General features: G+C 37.9%; 1 protein-coding gene across 1 annotated transcript in view; it reads right to left on the reverse strand.

Moving 5' to 3' along the window:
* Positions 1-8,498, reverse strand: part of OMA1 (OMA1 zinc metallopeptidase) — a gene marked incomplete at both ends in the record, with an annotated part of 59,946 nt that extends 51,448 nt beyond the window's left edge. The window contains 4 exons of the mRNA XM_080692811.1: positions 2,678-2,785; positions 2,883-3,056; positions 4,715-4,943; positions 8,026-8,498. Of these exons, the coding sequence (XP_080548937.1) occupies positions 2,678-2,785; positions 2,883-3,056; positions 4,715-4,943; positions 8,026-8,498 (984 nt within the window). The remainder of the gene's footprint in view (positions 1-2,677; positions 2,786-2,882; positions 3,057-4,714; positions 4,944-8,025) is intronic.
* Between the last annotated feature and the right edge of the window lie 9,502 nt (positions 8,499-18,000).

The raw sequence follows: 18,000 nt of genomic DNA on the forward strand, positions 1-18,000 counted from the left end.
GCCTAATGCATGAAAGTATGTTTGATCTGTTCAAGTTGGCAATTTTAAAATTTTAGTTTTTCTCATTAAAAAATTAGTTTTGTTTTTGTTGTTACTGACAGCAATAATCAAAAAAGGTTTTACATGAAATAGTTAATTTAACTAGCAATGTCTAATATAAGTTGAATACACTGAATCGTTTGTTTGCTGTTAAACTTGGGTAATAAATAAATGTTCACATAGTGCTATGACTGACAATATAGCAGTCATTACTTAATTGTGTAAAATATGGTTGATTCCTAAAAACAGTGACTTAGACTGTGTCTTTAAACAAAAGTACACTTTGCTTCATTTTAAGAATAGTGTGTTGTGAAAAATAATTATGGAATTATTTTAATGTACAAGAATGAAACTCAAATAGTGAAGTCATTACAGAATAGAAAGTCCTTGCTTTAATTATTAAAGAATAATTGCTAACACACAGTTTAAAAAGAAAAAAAAACTTGAAAAAGCCAGGCATGGTGGTACACACTTGTAATCCCAGCATTTAAGAGGCTGAGTCTGTAGGCCCTCTGCAACTCATTGAGACCTATTTTAAAATAAGGAATAAAAAATAGGGATAATAGGGATGAGGGTAGCTCAAAGGTAGAATGTCCCTGGGTTCCATCCCCAGTACTGCAAAAAAAAAAAAAGAAAAAAAGAAAAAGAAAAAAAAAAGAAACTGTATTTGTATAGTAAAGACAACATAAAAGGTTAGATTTAATAAAAATTGAGAAACCCAAATGAGAAGTGTTCAGATAATAAAGAACTCTGCCAAAAAAGTATTAGTACCTAGTCTGTACTAAGTACTACTACATAGTATTACTAAGTACTATGCATTTTACATCTCATCTAGTTATTGTTGTTGCAGTGATAGAAATGACAATAATACAAAGAATATAAGAATTCAACCAGATGCCAGAAAACAAATGTGCACAATGCTGACATCTTTATTTATTTATTTATTCATTTACTTATCTGTTAATTTACTCATGCATTCATTTTGGTACTGGGGACTGAACTTAGGATATTCTACCTCTAAGACACATCCCCAGCCCTTTTATTTTTATTTTTTGAAACAAGGTTTCACTAGGTTAATGACAGTCTCACTACTTGCTGAGGCTGGCTTGAACCTTCCATCCTCCTATCGCAGCTTCCCAAGTACAAGTGAACGCCACTGGGCCCAGCAGTATTGCCCAACAGTAAATACTGAAATAGCCAAAACTGATTTATTTCTTCAGGTATGACACCATTACCTGGAAGATATCAGAGTTCCTATAACGACACTATCAGTTGTTTGAATTTATTTTTGTGTATATTTAAGAAAAGTAGTTTTTAAATTTTCCTGTTAACTCAGAAGAAATAAGAAAGAGAATTACTATCTGTGCTTCAGAAAAATAAAAAATTTAAACCAGGCATGGTGGTGTATGCTTGTAATCCCAGTACTTGGGAGGCTGAGACAGGAGGATCACAGGTTTGTGACTGACCTCAGCTACTTAGTAAGGCCCTCCGCAACTTAGTAAGCCTTTGTTTCAAAATAAGAAATAAAAAATAGGACTGGGGGTATAACTCAGAGGTAGAATGTCCCTGGGTTCCATCCCCAGTACTGAAAAAAAAACTTAAAAAAAAAGAAAAACTTTGAATCCTATTTTATTATTATTCTCTAAGAATAGGTAGAACTTAAGATGACCTTTTGGAAGATTATAAATATTATTGTTTCCATTTGAAGTTAATATTACTTGATTACTGACTTAACATTTTTAATCCTTTCATGATATGCCTTCAAATTTTCAATTAAAAATATAATTTCCTCTGTGGACAAAAGAATCATTCACATTTTAATGAGTTAAAAAATTAGTAAAAAAATATATATATATTATTTTCCTAGATTCATACCAAGTCAAACAGATGTTTATCACAAGACCATAAACCAATCTGCAGTCTACAATCTAAAAGAAAAGTGCTGCCAATAACCAGGTAACTGTGATAAAAGGAAGAATCTCTGGACTTGGGTGCAGAAGATCTAGTTTCCATTTGTGATTCAGCCACTTTGTCATGTAGTGTTTGAGTCTTTTTAAAGATCTGTACCCTCATATAGAAAAAAGGGACAATAAACACACACTTCATGAGATACTAAGGTCATGAACAAGAGGGTACATATAAAAGAACTCAGTATCCAGAAGGACAAGGTATTATTATTTTGTAGTAATTATATGTGGCATATCATTCTAGATGTTTTCAGAGATGTTCTATACTGTCCTCTGAAAATGAATAAAAAGGAAAACTGATTTGCTCACTTCAAAAGTAATACCATTTCCTACAATTAATTTCCTGCCTAGATTATAAGTATGTTAATAATTTTAGAAAGTTTAAAATCTAATTAGAAATAGAGGTTGAGAATAATTACTCTTAGCAAAATAGGTGATAAAAATAGTACTTAAGAGAAACACCAATTATTCAATATCAAATATAAAGACCACAAAAAAAATCTCAGAATTAGCCAATCACATTTATTCAGGTAAGAGTAAAATAAGGCAATTGCTAAAAACCAAAATTCCATCATTAACTGAAGAAGAAAACACTGAAAAGATTCTATTCTTTAAAAAATACAACTGACTAACTTTGAAGAAATATCTAGACATTCACTTTAGGTACTTACAGCATGCCCAAGTATTGCATGTGCTATTTCATGGCCCATAAGGAAGGAAAATTGATGCATATCAGTTACACTATTTAGCAGTCCAGTGAAAATAAACATTTGTCCATTCTGTGCCATAAAGAAAATAATGTAAGAAATTAAGACATCATAAAAAACAAGAGCATTAAATTTAGCAATAAAAATGTGTTTCAGAACATCCACTTACTGGAAACACAAGCGCATTTACGACTGGAGAATCAACCACATGAATAACCCAATTGATTTCAGAGATCCCTGGGATATCTTTATTGCACTCAATGAGATGATGAACCACTTCCTTAACAATCAGGTATCGAGGGTCTTCCTCAGTTAGCACATCATTTTTAAATTCTTCCACCCACTAGAAATTTAAAAAGAAAATATTCTTTAAGAGTTTTGGCTCTACAAAATATTTATACTGTTTCATGGAGAGTTACTAGGTTACTTAATATCGAACACTTTGAATTTAAATATGAAAAAATGGATATATTAAACACTCAAGTTTCTCAAATTTGAATTATTCATTCCAAGGCAAGATGGCTTCTCACAAAAGAACAGATTCTAGTACGAAAATTTTTTATTTAAATGTACTGAAATCAAAATTTCATTCTTCCTTTTTTCTCAATAATATTTATTTTATGTGATCAAGCTTATTTATTTATTCATTCATTCATTCATTTTGTGGTACTGGGGATTGAACCTGAGGCATTCTATCTCTGAGCTATACCCCCAGCCCTATTTTTTAATTTCTTATTTTTATTTATGTATTTATGTATTTATTTATTTATTTATTTAATATTATAGCAATTTATCCAAAATTAACAATGATAATCTCACATAACAGATTCATTTGTCTGATATCAAACTTTTGAGCACTCAGAGATAGCATTTCAATATTTCTTTCTTGTTTTCTTTCTTACCAGAGGATATTTTTTCGTTTCTTTTTTTTTAAGGTGAAACTATCATACTTTTTTTCAGAAAAAAATCTATCCTAACATGAAATATGAACTCTAAATACCCAAAACAATCTTAAAAAAGAACACAGCTAGAAGATTCCACTGGTTTATATATCTGCCTTTATAGCAGTACTACACTGTTTCGATTATTGTAGCTTTATAAGGATCAAAATCAGATAATGTACATCTTCTTTTCTTAATCTATATGCAAGTAAAATGTTTAAATATTATTTCCACATTCCTAAGTGTTTTTTTTGTTTTGTTTTGTTTTTTGTTTTATTGCGGAACTGGGGATGGAACCCAGGGGCATTCTACCTCCAAGCTATACCCCCAGCCCAACTTTTTTATTCTTTATTTTGAAACAGGGACTCACTAAGTTGCAAAGGGCCTCACTAAGTAGCTAAGGCTGGCTGCAAACCCTGATCCTCCTGTCTCAGCCTCCCAAATGCTGGGATTACAAGTATGTGCCACCACGCCCGGCTCTTTCCTAAGTTTTTTTTTTTTTTTTTTTTGGTGGCACTGGGGTTCCTGGAAGCCCTTCTACTTCCGGGCTACACTCCCAGACCTATCTTATGCTTTTTTTTAAATTTTTTGGAAATAGGGTCTCTTAAGCCAGCGCGTCTGGCTTCGAACCTGCGCGATCCTCCTGTCTCCGCCTCCCTAGCGCGGGGATTACAAGCGTGCGCCACCACGCCCGGCTTTCCTAAGTATTTTAAAAAACAAAAAACTGCCTAGAAGAGAACAAAAACAACATAAAAAGCAAGATACTTTCATAACCCACTAACTAGAAAAAAAATACTTTAATTTAATACGAAGGTTAAACTTTTACCAAAAATACATTTCATTAATATTTATGCAGATTGAAAGGAAATTGCTAGAATCTCAGAACTAATGGTCACATCATTTTCTCCACATCAAGCTGATTCAAACTAGCCACCTCATTTATGTTAATTTCATGTAACAGACTAAAATTAAAAAGCAGCACATCTTTCCTTTTTCAAAAACTTTCCTGCTTGGAGTGTTACCTTGGACAATCTAATCAACGATAACTCTTAGTACTTACTGCTTCATATTCCAGTTCTGAGAGGAGTTTGAAATGGTCTTTCCCCAGTAGCAGTAGCCTGTTCCTTCCTGTAATTGGGCTCACTTCCAAGTGAGTAAAATAAAATACTACAAAGAGCAGTCCAAAACTACTCAAACCAAGAAATAACTTCCATTTATTCTTCCTTACACTCTCTTTAAACAGTTCTTTCTTGTTAGGAGGAAGTGCCTGCCACCATTTCCTTATGCCCCTAGAACAAAGAGAAAAATTCAAAGTCCTGGCACATATCACCAAATACACAAATGTATATGCTAGAATTTTATGTTGTCGAACACTTGAATCTTTATGATATATTTCTCTGTATAGATGGCTTTTCTAACTTACAAAACTGTGAGCTGAATGATGAAAGAGTAATCAGCTATGTAGAGCTATAGCTAAAAACTCTAATGCTCATTTGAATTTTCTTCTTCAGCTATTTTAAGGCCAAATACTAAATGAGGAGCTATTTTATCATTTTACTACAACTACCACTAATTAACATTTATTGACTATTTACCATATGCAAAGTACTCTTTTAATCACTGTACATATGTCATCTCCTTCAATCTTCCTAATAACCACGGTATAGAAAATTGAGACGCGAAGAAGTTAAGCAACTCAGCCAAGATTGCCAAGGTAATGAGAAGAAAAGCAGGCAATGAAGGCAATAACATTCCAGAGTCTGACCACTTAACCATCTTAATGGGGATAAATTGCCCAAATAAACATCTAAGGAGCTATGGTACAATAAATCTATACCCATAAACACCATTCTTCCCACTGCATCTCCGACTTCAGGCACAATCTGCCAGTGGTCTGGCAAGGTGCAAGGAAAACTATCTCAGCATTGATTTTAGAAATAAATATTGCTAAGAAGCAGAAACTCCTCTATCTCCTCTAGAACATGAGAAAGGAGGTGTAATAAAAGATCAGAAGCACTGTAAATAAGGAGGGAGCTTTTAATGTACCATCTGAGGGAGCCCATTTTTTCCCAATCAATAGTACTCTCTACTGCTTAGCAGAGTTCAGAAACATCTTGACTACAAGCACTTTTTATAATGGGGTAAAAATGTTTCCTTGAAAGTTGATCTATAAAATCATAATAAAATTTAACATATATATTCTTTTTTTCCATATTGGGAATGGAACCCAGGGGCATTCTACCTCTTATTTTCTATTCTTTATTTTGAAACAGGGTCTCACTGAGTTGCAAAGGGCCTAAGTAGCTGAGGCTTCCATGAATCACGATCCTCCTGTCTCAGCCTCCCAAATGCTGGGATTACAAGTGTGTGAAACCACAACTGGTGACATCATTCTCTTGATAAGAAAATATTTTTATTTTTTATATTTATTTATTTATCTATTTATTTTGTGGTACTAGGGATTGAACCCTGAATTTTCCACCTCCAAGGTACACCCAACCCTATTTTTATTCTTTATTTTGAAACAGGGTCTCACTAAGTTGTAGAAGGCCTCACTAAGTAGCTGAGGCTGGCTGCAAACCTGCAATTCTCCTGTCTCAGCCTCCCAAGCACTGGGATTACAAGCATGCATCACCATGCCCAGCTAAAAATTTATTTTTTTAAATTTAGTTTTAAAAATAACATCTCAAAGTTATCATAATTTTGTTGCGTGGCTGCTATGGTTTGGAAATGTCTACTAAGGCCCATACTGGGATTGGGAGGTGGTAGAATCTTAAAGGAGGGGCCTAGTGAGAGAGAGTGAGGTCAATGGGGGTGTGCCCTTGAAGAGGCTATTGGAACCCTGGCCTCTTTCTGTTTCTATTTCTTTGCTTCCTGACAACGAAACAAATAGGTCTTCACCATGCACACTGCTGCCTTAATGTACTGTACCTCCATAGACCCAAAGCAAAAGGGCCAAGAAACCATAGCTTGAACCTCTGAAACTGTGAGCCAAAGTAAGCCTTTCTCCTTTTAAGTTGATTATCTCAGGTACTTTGTCACAGCAATGGGAAGCTAACACAGTAGCATACATGAAATATCTAAAAAGTATTTGAACCATAAGAGACATAAATCAAACATGAAATATACTTATTTGCCACTTAAGGCTTTATAGGACATACTTAAAGGCTAAATGAGTGATGCGTGCATGCATGCCTCCACCATCTTGTACTCCATCAAGATAAATGACTACAATTCATCAATAAAAAATAGGCCGGGCGTGGTGGCGCACGCTTGTAATCACTGCGCTTGGGAGGCAGAGACAGGAGGATGGCGCAGGTTCGAAGCCAGCCACGCTGGCTTAAGAGACCCTGTTTCCAAATAAAAAAAAAGTATATAAAAATAGGTCTGGGAGCGTAGCCTGGAAGTAGAAGGGTTTCCAGGAACCCCAGTACCACCAAAAATAAATAAATAAATAAATAAATAATATAAAAAATAAAAAATATATGCAGAACATATTCTAAATGGAAATTTTAAGTGACAGAGTAGTAACAACAATAAAAATAAAAATAAAGAATTTAAAAGGACAAGTGTAAGGCATCAGAAGGCTGTTTTCCCAAGAACCCGGGACGAGTTTTTTATTTAATCTTGGAGTTAGAATAGCTATTTGTTTTCTTTTTCTTTTCTTTTTTTTATTTATGGTGCTTGAGATGGAACCCAGGGACATTCTACCTCCGAGCTACACCCCCAGCCCATTTTTTTTTTATGTAACAGGGTCTCAATAATTGCAAAGGGCCTAAGTAGCTGAGGCTGTCCATGAACCAGCGATCCTCCTGTCTCAGCCTCCCAAGTACTGGGATTACAAGGTGCGCCACCACGACTGGCTGATAGCTATTTATTTTCAGAAAAGCAACTAAATCATAAAGAAGAACAAGTTACAGAGAAGTTCTTGGTTAATTTATTAAAGAAAAAAAAAGAGGCCTAGAGGGAACTTCATAGTTATCAAACTTAAAAAAGCTTCATGAAAAGACAATTAGTTTTCTTTAATTTTCATGAAATAAGAGAAAAACAGGGTTAAAGAGGTATTATTTAAGTTAGGCAAGGTTGCCTATGCCTATAATTCCAACTATGTGGGAGGCTGAGGTAGAAGGATCAGAAGTTCGCAGCCTATCATACATAACCAAATTGGATAAGACCTACTGTTTAGAAACTTAATTTAGAGCATATTATATGGTATGGATGGGGACTAACAAGGTTTCTTTAAAAGTGTGGTTTTCCAACCCTAATGTTTAATTTTTTAAAAGTTAGTAGTAGTTGATACAAAACGTGAATACAAAAGCTTACACAAAAGTTTTGTCGTTGTTGTTTTGTTTTGTTTTTCAAGTGTTTTACCTGCCCACAATGATTGCAAGTAGCTTCTGCACTGGTTTCAGAATGACCAATAAGAGAGGAACAGGAGCAGCCTGCACCCGTGGAGAAGTGTGGAAACTTCTAGCAGCTTTTACCAAACAGCTCAGAGGACGCAAAGCTGCAAAAGCAGGTACGACTGAACATTCCTTTATCAGTATCCGTCTTGGAAAAGAGTCATTCCATGCAGTGTATTTGTGAGTAACCATCCACATTTTCTTACTTTGGGCCCTTGAAAGGCATCCTGTTCTTCTGTTACTAAAGGTCCTATGGAAGTGAAAGTTTCTGGGCAGGAAAGTCAACCTGTTACACTGATACTTATTTAGTATGTGGAGTCTTTGTACATGATGAGAGCCCAAGGAAGTTACTGCTAGGGAGGTCCATTTCCTCCAGTTGGCCACTGTTCCTGAGAGAAAACAGTTTCTAGTAGCAGACTGCAGTCCAAAGATGTAGCTCATCTTTCTTTTGATTATCTGGAATGCAAGAAAAAAAACTTTAAATATCTGCAGAGAATATTTTTGCCAAGTTGAAAATGAAATAGGTTTGACAGTTCTTCTCTACCATCTCAGACTAAATTACCTTGGGTTTTCCTATGTGTTGCCCTTGTAGCAATGCCTTTCATCAATAAAAAACAAGAAAAGTACAGATAACATTATTTTACTGTATAATGTGTACTTTAGAAACTTAAATTTTTTCACTTCTTTTTTTTTTGCTTTTAGTTGAGGATTCTATGTTTATTTTAACAGCAAATTATTTGGGGAACATGAAACAGATTAGATTTTTTTAAAAAAAGCAAAATTTACGAGTTGGCAGTAACTAGGGGCAAAAAATGTGTAATGTAATAGAAAATTAACTTGCAAAATGTATCTTTTAAAATGCAAATCTATTTCTGTCAAATAAAATTCTGAGACTTCCAACTAGAGCCTAAATGGATTAGAGGGATGAGATTTGCCTTCCCACCTAAAACAACTAAAAAGCCAGATTACATAAAATGGTGGTTTCAACACACCGAGCATTTAGCAACTAAAGACTGAGAAATGGGAAACAAGATGAGCCCTATATTTGCCCAGCTTATTGCCTAGAGATGTCCAAGGGGAAGCCTGGGGCATATAGGAGGACCCTAAATGAAGCCTGGCAGCTTCCCTAAACTGAAAAAACCAACCTGCATTCCAGTAAACCCAAGGACTTAAGAGTTTATGGTGCAGACAACAAGAGAAGACAAAGCTACACAAAGAAGAACTTGAGAGATCTACAGAGACGTACCTCTCACATTCAGCTGAGTCCTATCAGAGCATAGGTTAATAAAACCCTGACACTTAGAACTACCTGAAGAGACTAGAGGGCACAATGAAGGGTTCACACAGGGCAGGTTACACTGTCTATTCACACCCATTAAAGTGGAAAACTTCTTAACTCATGAGCATTGTGTAGAGTACTCAGAGGGTTTGGCCTCAGTGTTAGAGAAAAATTAGTCCTACACTGAAAGCTGTTCTGACCCCAACTAACATAAATTAAAGGTGACACCTAAAAATATTAAATTTTTTCTAAGTAAAAGCCACATCTCAGAAAAAAAAAATCAAGATTATAAGAATACAAAAATATCTAGCACTTAACAAGGTACATGTTACATAAAAAATCACCAGGTATGAAGAAAGCAGGAAATATGGTCTATAATTATAAGAAATACCAATCAATGGAAACTAACTGCTAAACAATACAAATCACAGCATTAGTAGAGAGAGATATTCAAGTTATTATGATAACTATATTCCAGATGTTTAAGAAGCTAAAGAAAAATTTGACCATGTTTTATAGAGACATATGTTGTTTTAAAAGCCTACTTTTGACCTCTAAATAAGAAAACTACAATGTTCAAGATGAAAGATATACAGACCAAAACAGGAGATTAAGCATCAGAGAAAAGAAAATTTGTGAACCTGAAGACATACCAGAAAGAAAGGAAACCAAAATAAATAAATAAATAAATAAAGCACAGGGCATCAGTGAGGCACAGGATAACTTTAAGTTGCCTAATATCTTTGTAGCTGAAATTCTCCAAAAGGGGATGGCATAATAGAGAAAAAAAATTTTTTTGAATAATGGCCAAAAATTGTCCAAATGATATAAACTAAACCCATGAAGTTTAATAACCCCCCACACAAGATATACAAAAGAAACAATTTCAACACAAGAACTTGAAACCAACTGAAGAGAAATGTCAAACTTGACATCTGGATGAATGGATACATTCCTTAAAAATGTAATCATAAGCTCACTCAAGGAGAAATAACCTAACAAATCAAAGTCAATCACTAAGCCAAACATTAGGAGGGAGGGGGAAATAAATGGAGTGGGAACTGGGTAAGGGCTACTTGGGTGATGTATGCATGTATGCCTCTACCGTTTTGTACTCCATTAAGATGTATGACTACAATGCACCAATAAAAAAATATTTTAAATAAAAAAGAAAAAATAAATAACTTGAAGATAACTTGAAGAGTCCTATAACTTTTTTTAAAATTAAACTTGTAGTTAAAAACTTCTGTGCAATGAATGCTCTAGGCCAGAATGACTTCACTGGGGAATTCTATCAAATATTTAAGAAAAAATTAATGTTAATCCTATACAAATTCTTCTAGAAAGGTGAAAAAAGTCATTTCCAACACATTTCTTTCTTTTTTTTTTTTTTTTTGTGGGTCTGGGGATGGAACCCAGGGGCATTCGACCTCTGAGCTACACCTCCTGCCCTAATTTTTTAATTATTTATTTTGAAACCGGATCTCACTGAGTTGCAAAGGGCCTAAGAGCTGAAGCTGTCCACGAACCGGGATCCTCCAGTCTCAACCTCCCAAATGCTGGGATTACACGTGTGCGCCACCACGCCCGGCTCCAACACATTTCTAATGCTAGCATTATCTTGCATTAAAAGACAACTGCATGCTAAGAAGACCATAAAGTAGTATCACTCATCAACCTAGATATAAAAGTTAACAATTTTAGAAAATCTAAGTCCATATATAAAAGAAGGTGACCTGGTGAGCAAGTAAGATTCATCCCAGAAATGCAAGGCTAGTTAAACTTTCATGAATCAACCAATAATATTATAAATTAGTGAACTGAAAAAAGAAATATTATATAACCATCTAAATAGACACGGATAAAGCATATAATAACCTCAACATCCATCCCAGATAAAAACTACCAATAAACCAGGAATAGAAGGAAACTTCCTCAACCTCATACAAGACATCTACAGAAAACAGCCAATAGAACATTTCTTGGTGAAGACTATACTTTCCTCCCAAGACTCTGAACAAAGCAAGGATATAAACTCTCATTATTCCACTCAGCACTGTGCTGAGGTCCTAGTCACAGAGAAAGACACAGAAGGGGGAAGGAATGCAGGAGACTACATGCAGACAAGAAATAAGAAAGTAAAACAGTCTTTATTTCTAGATAACATCTACATAGAAAATCCAATAAAGCTGGGCATGGTAGCGCACTCTTGTAATCCCCACGCTTGGGAGGCGGAGACAGGAGGATCGCACAGGTTCGAAGCCCCTTGCTGGCTTAAGAGACCCTGTTTCCAAATAAAAATATAAAAAATAGGTCTGGGAGTGTAGCTTGGAGGTAGAAGGGTTTCCAGGAACCCCAGTACCACCAACAAAGAAACAAACAAACAAAAAAAGAGAATCCAATAGAATCAACAGAAAAAAAAAACTACTAGAATATATTAGTTTAGTAAGGTAACAGAATACGATCAACTGTATACAAGTACCTGTACTAGTGAGCTACAGAAGCCAGACATACCCCTCCAAAAAGGTACATGCAGTACTCTCTGATTCCAAGTTATAATATACCATGCACAAAAATGTAATCTATGATCAGTGAATGCTAAAAAGACACAATAACTAAATGCAACTTACAAATTTTGCATCTCTTGCATTATTCTATCTTGCAAATCAATGATTTCTGACCAAGACATTTATTTGGTATGAAATAGTTACACATTTGTTTATATACAAATTGATGACATTTTAATATGCATGTTGCCTACTGGAACTATCTTCGGATTCCTTCTACACTTTATAAATTTCACAATGTTCCAAAAGACAATAAATTGCCTCTACAGTGACCTTAACATCCAGAAATTCTAAACCCACGTTAAATCCTTTCTGTCAATTTCACCTTAATAGCTCAATCTAGCTCTTCCTGGGAACCTAGAGTATTAATTACTATACACTCTCTAACCACTTTGCCTTATTTCACTACCAACTCCTCCCCCTCCAGTCAACCTCCCAAACTGAAGCTAAAGCAACTTTTCTACAATGCAAATCAGACAACAGAATTTAGCCTATAGTTCACATAAATTCCTATGGTGATAAATACTGTGCAGACACTTAAAAGACGATGTGCGTCATGACAGATATGCAAATTTTAAAAGCAATTATAATAAATGCTATTTGCAAAAGCTCTATTTGGCAGGAGAGGCAACCCTAAAGTCTCAGGCAGCAGTGCACCAAATAACTTCCTGTAATGATGCATGTGCTGTATTTGCATATAGCGGCCCCTAGACATGGCTATTGAGCACTGGAAACGTGGTTGGTGCATGTGAGAAACAGAATTTTTAGTTAGTTTAATTTTAACTTAAGTTAAATGGACATACTCTTTGTGACTAATAGTTATCACACCAGACAGCACAGGTTTATAGGGTTCAGCAAGATATCAATAAAGACCTAACATGTGAATGTAGATTCATTCCAATCTAAAAGGAGTCACAAAAAAAAGTATAATGGAACTTGAGCTTAATGTTCCCAAATATTTCAAATCTTTCAAGGCAAGTCAGACATTTAGATTTGATGTGAAATTTCTCAATTTTAAATTGTTAGCCAGGCATGGTGGCGCACACTTGTGGGAGGCTGAGACAGGAGGATCACGGTTCACAGACAGCCTCAGCTACTTATTGAGGCCCTCTGCATCTTACTGGGACCCTGTTTCAAAATAATGAATAAAAAATAGGGCTGAGGGTATAGCTTGGAGGTAGAATGCCCCTGGGTTCCATCCCCAGTACCACACACACACACACACACACACACACACACACACACACACAAAAAAAAAAAAAAAAAAAAAACCGCTGCCAAACAACATAAAAAAAATTGTCTGGTCCACCTTGACCAAACATATACATCTCATTCAGTTTTTGACTTCTGAATTCTGTTATTCTGTTATGCATTCATTCATGAGTTTCTACTACATGCCAGACAACATTCTGGGTGGTAGAGATGCTACAAAGAACAGATAAAAATCTCTGCCAAATTTATAAAAATAGTAATGACAAAATATGCTAATATATACCCCAAAAAATCTTAAGGTAGATATACAAGCTAGTTGTAATTATTGTTTCAGGTAGTAAAATAGTGGCTACAAGGGATTTAGTATTTACAACTTATATATTTTTGTGCAGTCTAAATTTTCACAGGATATATTATTTTGTAAACCTCAAGCCAAGCAAATATTTTTTTTTATTTCCATTGGTTTTCTATAAGCTTCAATAAACTTCTTCATAACACTACCCCCGGTGCTTTTCCAGATATTCTGTACACCTCCTTCACCCATTCCCAAGTTAAAGAATCTCTGGCTCACTTACACCCCTCAGAAAACCAAGCTGTCACATCTATGCCCATGCATCTATTCCCATTGCTCAGCTCTGCTCATATGAAAAGCACACTCCTGCTCATCTCTCATGATGTGTGTGAATTGTTTTTGTACTTAAAGAAGGTAAAAGCAAAAGCCCCAACCAAATATTGCACGAATATAATTAAAATTATCACTCACAACCAAGTGTCACGTACAACAGAAAACAGTACCTGATATTTTACAATCCCTGGTGTATTCTTAAAATCGGGTCAGAATGGGGGTAGAAACCTATTTCTACATTTCTAAAGGACCAATCACTAGACTACAGAGCACTCAAGAAAGAATTAGAGCTCGCACATCCTCTTCAAAAAACTGTGGCAGGTCAACAAACATAGCTGGCAGACTTCTAGGATTACTAAATTAATGATGTGCGAAAATTAAACAATTTGGATTGTTAGCCTCTAAGAAAATTCCGGGTCCTTAATTCTTTAAGTACCATCTCAGAATGAGCAAGTACAGCACTCACAGCTGAAGACTGGAAGACAGTTTTAACAACGCTTGCTGGAAATGACTATTTCTTCTCTAGTTTCTATGGAAACAACTGTCAGATTGGCAAAAATAGGACATGTGCTTTAAAATAATCATTCAAGCAAAGTACACACATGATGGAAAGCTTAAAAAAAAAAAAACTGTAAGGCAGCCGACTTGGTTCTTAAGCTTCCAAATGTCACACTGCACCCCTCCACCCCGCCAGAGAAATGACGGGTCATTTCTAAATGCTTTCAACGAGGGTCACAAGGCCTGGGTGGAGAGTCTACAGCGGGTCAACCCCTGAATTACAGATCAGGTGTCCCCGCCTTCCTGCGCTTACACTTCTTGCTCGTAGAGGGCTGCGTGGCACCGGGACGCTTTTGCTTGGTTTTACGCACAGAGGTTGCATTTAGATAATATACAAACTGATTTTTGTAGAAAAGTTTATAAAGGAACCACTAAAACTCCCTACAACTGTCTGGACATGGCACCTTCTGGTTTTCACTGGCGAGGACGGCAGGGAAACTTGCTCCCTGAGAAGGTGGAGGCTGAGCCCGAGCTGCCCTGACCCGCGCCCGGCGGGTCTGCGGGGGTCCAGGCGCCCGCAGCGTCCCGCCCAGGAGGGAACGCCGAGCTCAGAAACCCGCGGCTGCGGGGAAGGGAGAGGCTCTTTGGGGGATACTGAGGCAGCGCCAGGTCGCGCGTCCCGAGGCTGCGCCTGCCCCGCCCGCCTCCCCGCGCCCCGGGGACCCCAGCTGCGCCCCCTCCTCCCAGCCCAGCTCCGAAAACAAGATAAAGGCGTCACCACGAGGACAGACCGGACAGCGGGAAAGGCCGGGCGGCTCCGGCCCCAGCTCCGCGCACGCGCACTCCCGCCCGAGCCCTGGTCCCCACTTCCTGCCCGGGGCTCAGCGCGGCCCTTTGCTCCGCCCACTCGGGCAGGCAATGCTCCGGCACAGAGTCGTCCTCCCCACGCCTGGCCCGGCGCGGGCTGTGGCGCCCTCGCGCCCCCGTGTGGCCGGAGGGAGGACGTGCCTCTGTGCTGCTGCTTAACTGGGAATGGATTACTCAGGTCCCTGGTATTTGCCTCAGCTGAGTTGGGCCCAAAGAACGACCCAAGAGCCTAAGTCAAGACTGGCCAAAAGGCAAGCGACTCGAGGGCTACCCAGAGACTAAGGCTTCTTGGTTCTGGAGCTGCTGTAGTAGAAATACTAGCATATTCCCTTCCTACTATGGGAATACTCTGCTTTCATAGGACTGCCAAGAATACAGCAGTGAATAAGACAAAGACCTGACTTTCATGGGGCTTATGTTACAATGAGGAAAATGCACAATGAGCAGTGAACAAGTAAATAAGTAAAATATCAGAGAGCGGTGAGAAGTAGTGATCCCACTGTGGTTTGTTATATTTACATTCTGTTGAAAAATAGAAAAACTCAAAGGTCGTAATCACTCTGAACAATTTTAGGTACCTCTTTCAGAGGACTTACAAGTGACCTTTTTATTTTATCTTGCACATTTTAATTATATCATTTGCCTCTTACTTTGAAGGTTACAACCTGTTAAACCCCTGACCACTGGATACTAACACTGAAGCAGCAGGTCTCTCAGTTCCCTGGAGTTGTTTTATGAACCTGTAAAGTACTATGTCTTACCAAGGTAAGACATTGTGCCAGGCACCTCTTCCCACCCTGCCCGCTTAGCATAATGTCATTGGTGTCGTAAATGGGAACCTTCTGTGGGATATGGTCCAGCTCCACACTGTCTACAACTCAGTTGTGTTAGGGCATGGACATGGGCTGCTGAGAGACCAAAGAAAGTACCTGGAGATGTTACACTTTCTCCTGGTTTCTAAGAATCACCTAGCAATGAGTTTGCACCATCTTCTAAGATCTTATCAGGGTCTCAAGTCCCAAGAAAGTGCCCCCAAGTCAAAGATTTTTTTTTTATGCAGCCAAGTTTGAGTTCCTGCCTATCTTAATCAAGTATGCTCAAAAATCAAAACTAATCAAAATGCTTCCTTCTGGTTCCTGCTGCTGCATGCTAATTCTTCTTGTAACTCCTGTTTTATGCAGGCTCTCTCCTCCTTTATCAAGTCCAATGCATCCCCACCTGGGTGATCCTGGGATTCAACTATAATTATCAGCCTTACCCATAACCAATAGCAGATGGGGAAAGAGGAGGAAGCTCCTAAATGCCTGTTGCCTTGTGATAGAGGCCTCGGTACTGCCTTCCTACATAGGGAAGTGCTACTCTTACTAGGGAGGGGTCGGCCAGGTCTGCAAACTCTGAGGGTCTGTGGAGCCAGCATCCTCAAGGGTTCTATCTAGAGGTCCTAGTCCGTGCTTTAAGTCCCAAGTTTCCCCAACCAGGACTTAGATCTGCTTTAGCTAAGCATTTAAACATCTCTGGGACTTTGTGACTCTTACTATCAAATCTTCTGCATTCCCACTTGCTGTGGCTTGAATATAGGTAGTGTCTCCCAAACATCCATGAGTGAAAGGTTTCATCCCCAGGTTAATCGTTTTGAGAGGCTCTATGATGTTTTAGAGGTGGAGACTCGTGGGAGGTCCTTAGGTCACTAGTAATGTGTCCTCAAGAAGGTATTGTGGGACCCCAGCCATCCATAGTCTCTCCCTGCTTACCAGCGAAAGATGCAAGTACTCACGCTGAAATGGGCTCCCACCAGGATGTGCACCCTTGTGAGAGCCCAAACCAGTAGGCACACCTGACCTTAGACTTGAGCCTTCAAAACTGTGAGCTTAACTAGACCTTTTCTTCATAAGTAGTCCGTCTCAGTAATGTGAAACTGACTAATGTATTACTCCCCACAGAAGGAGTTAAGAGTCTCTTTCTTGCCTACCATGGAGACTCACACTCAGCCTTAACTACTTACTAATGGCCCTCAATTTCTCATTATTTCATGCAGGACATCAATAAAAACATAGCAGTGACTAGCAGATTCCACAGTTCTCTCAGACATTGTTACCTCCACATTATGATGCTCCCACCACAGCCTCCCAAGTACCTGGAATTGCATATGCACACCACCATGCCTGGAGACTTCCATCTTTCAAATGAAAACCAACACAAAGGAAATGGCATCTTGTGCAGCTGGGCCACTGTCTGGTGCCAGAAACTATCCAATCCATGCCTTATGTGCCACTCAGAATGGAGTGTTCTTTGCTACTGGGAAGTCAGTGAGCCACTCTCAAAGCCCACCTTATCCTCTTTTCCTCAGACCCCATTTCTAATACCACATATCCCTGTTCAACTTCTAGTATCACCAGCCTCTAAGAAGCAGACGACAAGACGGGTCAGATGCGCAGAGTTATTAAAGGGAGAATCCTGGGAAAGATAATAGAAAAAGAACAGGAATAGGCATGGAGAGCCCTCAGACCATGCTGCAGGTCTAATATTGATTAAAGGAGAAGGAAGAGAAAAGAAAATTGGGTAAGAAGCGTTTCAGGCTATAGCATAGTTCTCAGAATGTTTTAGAAACAGAGTCCTTGAGCCAAAATGACCTATTAGAGGAGTCTGTATCTCACAGGAATGGTCATCTACTAGTATTCACACATGCTCATTCATTGACAAAGAGAAGAATAGGCTTGTTGTGAATGTGTGGGAGGACCCAGAAGGTCAGGGACTATCAGCCAATGTGCTCCCCATGGCATATCTCATTGCACATTTGCATGGTCATAGCATCTGGAGGATCTCAGACTTTAAAAAAGACTTTCGTTCATGATTTCACATATATATGATATGAAAAACCCTTTTCCGTGCTTTTAA

The sequence above is a fragment of the Muscardinus avellanarius genome, assembly GCF_963383645.1.
Source record: "Muscardinus avellanarius genome assembly, chromosome: 3".
NCBI classification, from domain to species: Eukaryota; Metazoa; Chordata; class Mammalia; order Rodentia; family Gliridae; genus Muscardinus; species Muscardinus avellanarius.